The sequence below is a fragment of the Ptiloglossa arizonensis genome, chromosome 4 (genome assembly GCF_051014685.1).
Source record: "Ptiloglossa arizonensis isolate GNS036 chromosome 4, iyPtiAriz1_principal, whole genome shotgun sequence".
In the NCBI taxonomy this organism is placed as follows: domain Eukaryota; kingdom Metazoa; phylum Arthropoda; class Insecta; order Hymenoptera; family Colletidae; genus Ptiloglossa; species Ptiloglossa arizonensis.
This window is the reverse complement of record NC_135051.1, coordinates 23,608,237-23,618,842: the sequence shown is the minus strand read 5'-3', so window position 1 is coordinate 23,618,842 and position 10,606 is coordinate 23,608,237. Positions and strand designations below refer to the sequence as shown.

Below are 10,606 nucleotides of genomic sequence, written 5' to 3'. Positions count from 1 at the left end.
TTTTTTTTTTCAATTTCTTCAACATTCGAAGGAATTTGAAAACAGCATAGAATGGTAGATACCTTTTTAAGCGTATATCATCGGAGGAAGAAGTTTATAATGACGTTGCCTCATTGTGTTAATCGTTATTTATATACAATAACACTTTTGTTGTAAAAAAAGCTAGTTACTTTTAGGTATTCATTCATTTACTGTGTGAGTGAATAATGTTGAAAAATACTAGTGATTATCGCGTAATACAATTTTATAGGAACGAAAAACAGATGTAAACAGTATCTGTAGATGCAACAAAGTACAAAGTTCTGCCTGAACAGATTATATTTCATACAGTATCTGTTTTGTACATCGAGTAACCAATGCATTAAAATATACTACATTTTTATCTTAATTTATTACATTTTTAACCGTTCCATGACAATATTATTATTATATTCTTAAAAATATTTTCCATGCCAGCTAATGTATATACATGTAAAAAAAAAAAAAGAAAAAAAGAAAATGCATATCTTTCTGTAAATTGCGTTTCCTGTATGCACGAAATGCATTACTCGTAGGATCTTGTTAATTCATTCAAATCTCGGTGTCAACGACATTTGTGATACAGGTGCCAGCATGCACCTCGTATTGTATATGTTTTTGTAAAGATAAACGACATACGGGTTATGCAACGCGTATGCATCAACCTACATATATAAGAACAAGTTTGTCGTTCCTCCGAGTACTTGAACTTGAAATTCAAAATGCGCAATATGGCCTTCACGTTAGAAACTATAATGCTACTTTTACTGCGTATAGTATACGGACGAGTTACGCGGGACACCGAAATTGTTTTATTGCCGTTATGGAATACAGGAAATGATGCAGAGGTAGATGCACTACGCTTATTAATGGAAAGACTAACATTTGTATTTTCTAGATCAAGTACAACAATCCATCCTTTGTTGCACTATTTAAATACATTTGTATCAATAAATTACAGGTACCTTTAAGGTTTACGGCTTTCGACCGGTCTGTCGAGTTAATGTTACATAGAAATGATAAAATCACAGCGCCTCAATTTCAAGTCTGGAAACACACCGTGGAAGACAATATGGAAGAATTATCGGAACTTGGTAAATCAACACCTTGCCACTATCTTCACAGAAATGATTTCGGTTCGGCGGCCATAAGCCTCTGCGAGGAAGGTGGTGTGGTCAGTATCACGATCCAACAATAAATAAAATTATTACAAAGAGAGATCTCTCGTAAAATGATGCTCTTTTTCGTCACAGCGTGGTCTTATTTTCTTGGACAACATCACGTTGGAAATTACACCGCTTCAGAGCCAAGAAATTTCGTTTTTCGGCGATCATCAGCTCAGACAACGTTCAGACTCTTTGGGGCAGCCACACGTCGTCAAGAGAGCACAAACACCTTCCATATTTTTTGAAAACGAACCAAAACGGTACGAATACGACGAGGCAACGAACCCAGACCCGACCAGAGAGTTACTCGAAGAGCCAAGACCGAAGAAGTCCAATGATGCTCTTACGTTGGAGTTGGCAGTTTTCCTTGACGAGCCTGGCTACAATATTTTCTCGCCTTTCTTTGACAGGAACGATGAACAGTTACGCGACATGTTACTGGCCTATATAAACGGTGTGCAAGCGGTTTATCATCATCCAAGTTTAGGTGTTACAATCGATATATCTCTCGTGAGACTGGAGATCATGGAAAGGCAACCACGTGACCTGCCGCATTTTGACGGAGACCGAAGTAGCCTGTTGGATTCGTTTTGTAATTACGCGAAGAAACGGAATCCGTTGGACGAGTTTCATCCGCATCACTGGGACATGGGTTTGTACGTTTCCGGTTTGGATTTCTACGCAATAGAAGCTGGACGAAAGAACACTGCCACTATGGGACTTGCAACGGTAGATGGGCTTTGCATTGATCAATACTCTTGCGTTATTGCTGAATTAGGTGTGACCAATCAGTTTGGTAAACCGTTTCCATCAGCGGGGTTTACGTCCGTCTACATAGCTGCACACGAAATCGGTCACAAGTAAGTGAATATAATACCTCACATACATTTTTAACTATATCAATTTCTTATATGTTCTGTTCATTTCGCTGTTCGTCTGAATCGGTGAAGATTCGTAAACAAATCTGTCGTAAAGTTGCTTTTGAATTTTCACCTTGAAAGTTAAGGTCAAATTTTGTTTGTAACTTCTTTATTTGATAACTTTATCGTCCTGTAACGAAGTAGAAATGAAATAAAATATAAAAATTGCTCGTAAGAGCACGGGTTCAGCGATTGCTGCTTTACAACTTAACTGTATATTGTACCGGACAAGAAGATTAGAAAATCTAAAAAAAAATTATTTAAGTTTCACACTTTGCCTCCACCGATTCCGATGAATAGATTCCTCTTCGTTAGTAATGATAAATATTCTTCCACGCTCTGCACAAAATGCAGTGTCGCGACATTAAATCGATGACTGGCTCCATTTCGAAAGTCTAGGGATGCATCACGATTCAACGGGCAATCTTTGCCCGAAGGATGGCTACATAATGTCACCCAGCAGAGGTATGCACGGTGAGACAATTTGGTCAGAATGTAGCCGCGACGTGGCGCAAACGCTCTCATACAAGAAGCCGTGTCTGATGGACAGACCGACTTTCCAAACGAGTAACCGATTAGATCATACACGATTCTTCGATCTTCCTGGTAGAGAGTGGAACGCGAAGAAGCAATGCGAGATACTCTTGCGCGATAAGGACGCCACCGTCGCGACCCTGTACGGAATCTGCGATTCCTTGCAATGCAAGACTCCACACAGAAGTGGTTACTACTTTGCCGGACCAGCGTTAGATGGAACCTATTGCGCGTCAGGGAAGGAATGCCGTGGCGGTGAGTGTAAGAACGCGTTACAGATTCCTCCAGAAACGAACGGGCCCCTCGTTCAACCGGGTGGCTGGAGCAATTGGATACCAGGACCGTGCAGTAGCGGATGTCTTTTAAAGTCCACCGGTGCCCAAACGAGACGACGATTCTGTGACAGTCCAATTCCTAAAAATACGGACGCTGGTTGTCGAGGATTGCATTACGACGTGGTCCTCTGCAGGGACGACAAGCTCTGCAAGAAGAAACGTAGAACCGTCAACGAATTCGCGACACTGAGATGCGTCGAGTTCAGCGAAAGATTGCCAGAATTGGACGGCCAGGGTGGTGGGTTGCAGGCACCGCACGAGACCGAAAGACCGTGGATGGCTTGCACTATATTCTGTCGGCGAAAAGACATAGCATCTTATTACACGCCGCGTGTGGAATTAAACGACCTTGGCCTTGACCCATACTTTCCAGATGGGACGTGGTGCCACGCCGAGGAGGGACAAAATTATTTTTGTCGGCAGCATCACTGTCTACCGGAGAACTTTCGTTTCGAGAAAAACCTTCTGAAGGATCGTCAGCACGACGATATCGAATTTGGACCTCAGAACGCACATCCCAATGGGCTTCGTCTCGATGATCAGGTGGTTAAATATCTCAGTTTGGGACCGGACGGCTTGCCACTCTTAACCTCCCTTTCACACAGTATTGGATTTCCACCGGACGAAGAAGAATGGATCGATAAAGATTACGTAGAGTTGCCGAAACCGTCGGAAGAGACTATCTCTGTTGTGCAATATCGGATGAAAAAGTAATATAAATGATTCCAATATTATCGTGAATTTGTTGTGTTTCCTGTTTTGTGCGCAAAATATTTGCTCGTTATCTTTAAGGACTCTGTACTGCAGGGACAGCGAACTGACGCCCCATGAACCACATGCGGCTCTTTCCCCTACTTACGTGCTTCCACCACTATTTAACTCCGTTGTAATGTGGTGAGAGCTCGCGAGCTGCACGTTTTTTGTTTCTATCTACAATTATCGAACGTTTCTTTCTATCAGCTGCTAATTCAAGTCTTATTCGATACGTTAGAATTTCGTTACATCTTTTATTTTAGATTTATTAGATTAGCGGTTACTGTTTTACACTTATTTTGCCATATATTCGTTCGTTAAACTATTAAACATGTTTTGAAAATTATTTGGAATATTTATATTTATATAATGATATTCGTTGGTTATGGAAAAACTTAAAATTGATTGTTTCATTTAAAAGACCGTGTAATAGGATTAAAAAGAATAAAATTAAAGTAAATTAACTTTTTCTCTTATGAAATGCATAGATTAAATTTAAACACTGAACTAACTTAATACATAAATCGTTATTTTCTCTACTATGAATAGTAACAAGCCATATTTCTATTGATGTACCAGCACCCGTTAATGAAATGATCAATCCGTAAATTTCGCATTAATTGAATAAGAATATAATATATAAATCCTATTATGTGTAAAATAATATAGTATAAAAATTGATTGTAGGCCCGATAAGTTCACCTTCTTTATTTATTTTTTTCATTGATCCAAATAAACTTTAAATAATCCGACATATAGTTTGCGTTAACATTACAAGCGAAGTTGCCCAATAAGCACCTTGTCCCTTCTGTGCCCCATGAGCCCTATGGTTTTACATAATAGTGGAAAACAGTTTGACCGATAGTGGGGACCTTATGTCTTTTGGTGAAGAAGTTCACTGTCCCTGATGTTCTGAGGGTTATCAACATGAAATTGTTTAGTCTCATTAGAATCTCCCCCATCACAGGACGATAGGGGAGATTTAACTTTTGCACGTGAACAAAGAATACAACTCGGAATTCGATAGATAAAGTCACTATAAAACCGTAACTGTTTAAAACAAAACAAACAAAACAATGAAAAAGAATTTGCTTTTGTTGTTACGCGGTCCACCACTTACATAATTAAGAGTCGTTTGTACCTTGATAAGTGGTTGCAACGCATACAATTTGCACGTATTTGTATTGGAAATAATTATTCAAAGTGGAATTGATGCTATAGAATTCATACATATACATTATTTTGATGATTTCCACCTATTTTTGTTCGCTCTGAGTTATTATTGTATAACCCATTATTTATTTTGTACATACGTTATAGGTATAAATATGTTATAATTCTAGGGAATTGGGAATTGTCTATCAATTATATATATTATATTTTATATAATTATATAAAACATAAAAATGAAGTACACACAACTTTATATACACTGGATCAAAAAAGTTACCATACACTGGACTAGCATTTCTTAATTAGTGTATTGCAGTGTTACAATGTATTTAGAAACACTTTTGTATCGGTTACAATAATTAACGATAAAATTATATGATAAAACTACTAATACTAAAAAATTAACATATTATCTATTGTTGGTAAAATTTAGAAGTAAAAATATTAAAGCGGTTTATTCGACCGACAAAAAAGTGTTCATAGACTATAATTCAGAAATGAGTTTAAAGTAGTTTTAATAAGATATAATACGAAGAAGTCGCCAATAATGGAAGTACCAGTTGCAATTTACCAGCTAATCATTCTATTAAGAAATCAAGGTCAATCACTTAAAAGGATAACTGGAACAGTTGATACATTACATGTAACAGTTCAATATAATTCGCGAAAACTCACGTTAATAAACCGTGATCTTTTTGGGAATTTGTAACATTTAGCAACAAATTGAAATTTAATATTTTTGAATTCAATGGAAGAATAATGTTATGACAAAAAAAGAACGAACATCATAGAAATTATAAACATGTGCCTCGCAGTCAAGTATGGAGACGGTATTTTAGTCTGGGGATGCATAAATGCATCAAGAGTCAGAATTATAAATTTGTCGATATTATAATGGATCAATATAACTACTTGATCATATTAAAGGACAACCTAAAACATAGTGCAGAAAAATTAAATCTCAGACAAGAATTCATTTTTTAGCGAGATTACAATCTGAAATATACCGCTAAATGTGTTACAGAATAGTTGCAGTATAATGTACCAAAACTGTTAAATACATCTCCTCAATCGCTGGATATAAATCCTAGCATACAAAGATATAACATTAAAAATAAGAAACAATTAGAGAATACAATTACAACAAAATGGAATTCAATTAATTTAGACATAATGAAAAACTCATAGGAGAGTTAAAAAATAGGATGTTGAAGGGCATACTAATTATTAAAGATAAGATAAAATAGTAGTAGTTAATTTGTAAGTTGTTCAATAAAAATTATTGTGTATGGAAACTTTTTTGAGCTATCTAATTTTAGATAATTCTATTCTTTACATTTAGTACTATAAAAGCAAAATAATATATCAATTCCTTTAGTACAAATTGTTTTGAGGATTTTGTACGCTATAATCAGTTGAGAAAAGCTGTTTATAAATACATTTAATTATTATAATCAATAAAAAAGTTCTAATCGGATGTATGGAAACTTTTTTGATTTAGTGTAAATACACGCGCACATTTTGCACTGAATTCTACTGTTTCGCCATGCAGTTGTGTGTGAAAGTATCTCGGGAGATAGGACGATGACGTCACCTACTTCGGTGTCTATTTTAGGAGTGCCAGCGTAGGAGCGAATCAAAAGACAAAAGGATCGAACAAAAATACAGATCGTGTAACTTAATTGTATCGATATTATTTTAGCGTACAAATAATTAATCAACCATTAAAATTAAGAAGACGCATGACATAAGAAAACAATCAGCTCAATATTACAAATAATTATTTGTTTATACACACATCTGCTTTTACATGACAAAATGTCCCACTAATCACTGTAAACATGTGGACAACAACGATGAGATTTGTAAGTCTTTTTTTTTAAGAGTATTTTTTTAAATTTACTATTACGTATATTTATATTTTAATAGAAACAAAGAAATAATTTAATCATGATACCGAGATGGAAAAAATAATGGGCAATGACTTGAATATAATGACGATGAGGTCAATTTGTCATATTCCTGCAGAAATTATCATTTACCCAAATCAGGCATACCAAACACATTTACACTATCAACGTAATATTTGTATACCACGCATATGTTCGCAAACGTACATTCATTTACGCAAGATGCATACAGAATACATACTCTGAATGTACATAATGAACAAAGTAATCAAACCATATTCGCAGAGTTGTACAGTAACAGACTCTCACTGGTAAATTGCATAACTTAATATAATATATTTAATCTTAATCAGTATTTAGGATCGTTCTTCTCACGTGTGGAGGCAAAGTATATTTCATTGTACTACAAAAGCAACCTTTTCCTTCATTTTTTACTGTAAATCCTAACGAAAACAAGCCTTGCCAAAATTCAAATAAAAAAAATGATTTTTACATCTGACTGACAATGTGAAAATCATATTTTTCCTAACTATGAGATAAAATTATTATTTGCTTTGCCTCAACAAGTATTATTCACAGCTCTCTAACCACGTATTATGTACTAGAACGTACACGAGTGTTTACTCTCGTCAATTGGGACAATTAGAGGACTGTCGTTGTGATGACATTTATCCATATACTTTTCTTTCATCTTCCTGTTCAATTTGGCAAAGTATCATACAGAATGTCCTTAGCACTTTGCGATAATGTTTCAGGGAATTTGATGTCAAATGAAACCAAAAGATCACCTTTCCTTGATAGTTCTTTTGGGAATGGTAGACCATGACCTTGAATCCTCTTGACTGAACTGGGTTTGACAATTTCTCTTGTCAGATTTAAAGTGATTTTTTCGCCAGTAAGCGTAGGAACTTCAATGATAGTACCACATAAAGCTTGTTTTAAACTCATCTTGCAAGTATATCTTATATCGCTGCCTTCTCTTCTAAATAGAGGATGTGCTTTGTCCCTGATGATGAAAACAATATCTGCTGGAACTTTTCCACGGCCTTGATCACCTTCTTTTTGGAAGGTAATCTTTGTACCAGCTTTCCATCCTGGTTTTACATTAATTGTAAGAAACTTGTCTTCTTTTCTTGTACTGCCATCAGGTTGTACAACCCTCCTAGATATTTTCATTTTCTTTGTACAACCATGTAGAATCTCTTCCAAAGTAATACATAAATCATGCTCTATAGCAGGATCCTGAGCACGATCTTTACCACCTCCTTTAGCAGAAGTAGGCCCCACAAAGTTGAATGAATGTGATCTATAGGCACCACTTTGACCTCCTTGACGCGGGGGTAATTTCAGACCAAATGGATTGTCTGCATCCATATCATCATCATCAAAACTAAACACTTGATTCCCTATAGGGCCACCAAATTCGAAGAAAGTTTGGAAGGGACTAGCAGATCCAAAGAATTGGGCAAATGTTGCTTTTGCATCTCCATGGAAAGTGTATGTTGTACCACCTCCACCTCCTCCTGCTCCTGATGATCCACTTCCTCCCTTTAGACCTTCTTCTCCAAAAGTGTCATAGACTTCTCTCTTCTTTGCATCAGAAAGTACTTCATAAGCTTCAGCTATTTCTTTGAAGGTTTCTTCCGCACCAGGAGCCCTATTTTTGTCAGGGTGAAACTTTAAAGCCAGCTTCCTATAAGCTTTCTTAATTTCATCATCATTGGCAGTTCTATTTAGGCCTAATATTTTATAGTAATCCTTCCCCATTGGTGACTAATCTAGAACAGATCAAAGAAAATATAAAATTGATATACTGCTTTTAGATAGAATAACAGTACATATTTATATATGTGGAGAAAAATAAAGGACAAAGTTGACTAGGAATAAGAATTGTGGAATAAGTATATTTTATTATTATTAACATTTTAAATATATAATATATACATTGTTGTGCAAAGATTATTTGTTTGTATAATTGTTAAATTACGTTTGATTAATCTATTTTTATAGTATTTCTTCAAATTGTTATATTAATTCAATTATGTGCACTTATTTCAATCTACTTAAACTGTTTTTAATTAAATTACGGATAATTCTGTCAGATATAGATATAAGGCATTTCGCTATTTGTTTTCTTTTTTCCAGAAAAACACTTGGCATCAAAATAATCAATTTTATTTTAATCCAATTGTACACATCACCATCATTCGTAATACGCATAATATTCCGCGCCCTAATCGGAATGTTATTACATCATTACAGGTACATTTTTCGAGGGTCTGTACAACGGTCTATATCGACAATTTCGGAAACGTCGTTTAACGCGACGTGACCATAAAAGTACGGCTCTTTCAGAAGTTTCAAGTACGACTTCGACGTCATAGCACAAAGAACTTTTTTTTCGTCTTGTACGAATCACCTTCACACGAGTATGGAAATATTTTTTACCTACATACACGATTCAATCACAGGATTTTGAATCGTCGATTTTACTTTACATTCTACAAATCGGACAACCGTCGCGTAGTACAATTAGCATATATTTCAAAGTTTACCAACTTAAGATACAGAAAATGTCCAAAAGAGACCGTTTTCACAAATCTAATCTTCTACTAAAATCTATCTTGGTTATACTAAATTTTATTGCGAAGTAATGATTAATAACGTTATTATTAGATGACATATGCTTTCTACAATTGAAAAAACAGATAGTTGCGACTCGACATGACTTTCTAAATTCAAGAAGATTATGAAAACGCCGTTTCCGATTGTTAATCTGAACGGATCATTTTTGGCACCGAATTTGGTTCGTTAAAATCATTGAAATACGAAACGATGATCGGGCACAGGTGGAGTAATGGCACAGGGATACCAAACGCGATAATGCCAACGATCTGCCATTTTTTTTCGCATATTCTCAAGAAAAGAGGCATGGATATCTCTCTAACGCACACCCACGTACGTATTTCACCGATATCTATTTCTGGCAATGATGAGCGCGTATAAGCGACGAACGTGTCCGCTCCTACAAGCGTACAACGATATCGAGCAGCGTAAAAATAAATTCAACCATGTCCACTATGGCTGTACTGATCTCCACCTTGAAAATTTCTCTCGTAAAATAACGCGACGAATGTACGTGAACGACTCCTCACTGCGAGACGCCCATTTTTTCCCCCCTGTGAACATCTGACAGAATCGGAATTTGTCTAGAAATTGTTCATGATTTTCATTCGAAACTTACTGCTGTTATTCCTGCGATTACTTGACAAACCACAAAATCCAATTGGCACTGAATTCACTGAGCTCTTTTAAAACGTTATAAAGATTGACGAAACGTACGCTTCTGACAGATCGGTCGAAACAACATTTAACACCTCTCGTCACGTACTAAAGTGTCGCGCAAGCTGCGCAGTCCATATATACAAACTTTCCTTCTAGTGGCTTCCGGAACTTTCGAGAATGGGTCGACGGCAGTTCCGTAGCGCTTATTCGATGACGTCAGTAACCCAACTCTTGATTATAGATCGAAAACGTGACCGACAATCATGCGCGCGTTATATGAAATGTAATGTCGGGACACTGATAAAACGATAATACATTCGAATTATTGAAACATACTTATGGAGTAATTGATATTTTACTATTAAAGAATGGTAATTTTGTACAATCGATGCTCAAATAAAGAAATGCGCAATAAAAATACTATTCTTGTTACAACCTGAACTTAGCCGAGTATTGTATTGATATACACTGGGTAAACATATATCGTAGGTATTAAGAATTTTACGTATGCA

At 35.9% G+C, this 10,606-nt stretch overlaps 2 protein-coding genes across 2 annotated transcripts; one reads left to right on the top strand and one right to left on the bottom strand.

The window, feature by feature from the left end:
- The first annotated feature begins 462 nt into the window (after positions 1-462).
- Positions 463-6,581, top strand: Stl (ADAMTS metallopeptidase stall). The gene is made up of 4 exons (XM_076308991.1): positions 463-866; positions 980-1,192; positions 1,272-2,044; positions 2,499-6,581. Exons 1-4 carry the CDS (start codon positions 741-743, stop codon positions 3,685-3,687), a joined length of 2,301 nt encoding a protein of 766 aa, XP_076165106.1. The 5' UTR covers positions 463-740; the 3' UTR covers positions 3,688-6,581.
- LOC143145524 (dnaJ protein homolog 1) lies at positions 6,572-10,226 on the bottom strand. The gene is made up of 2 exons (XM_076308985.1): positions 10,054-10,226; positions 6,572-8,587 (listed from the first exon to the last, which is right to left on the bottom strand). The coding sequence occupies exon 2, from the start codon at positions 8,574-8,576 to the stop codon at positions 7,509-7,511; it is 1,068 nt and encodes a 355-aa protein (XP_076165100.1). The 5' UTR covers positions 8,577-8,587; positions 10,054-10,226; the 3' UTR covers positions 6,572-7,508.
- Positions 10,227-10,606: the final 380 nt, after the last annotated feature.

Bases quoted from the DNA above. Each gene is read 5' to 3' on its own strand.
- LOC143145524 (XM_076308985.1), bottom strand. From the start codon at position 8,576: ATGGGGAAGGATTACTATAAAATATTAGGCCTAAATAGAACTGCCAAT.
- Stl (XM_076308991.1), top strand. From the start codon at position 741: ATGCGCAATATGGCCTTCACGTTAGAAACTATAATGCTACTTTTACTG. The intron at 867-979 runs GTAGATGCACTA...AATAAATTACAG, and splicing joins ATACAGGAAATGATGCAGAG to GTACCTTTAAGGTTTACGGC. The intron at 1,193-1,271 runs GTCAGTATCACG...TTTTCGTCACAG, and splicing joins TCTGCGAGGAAGGTGGTGTG to CGTGGTCTTATTTTCTTGGA.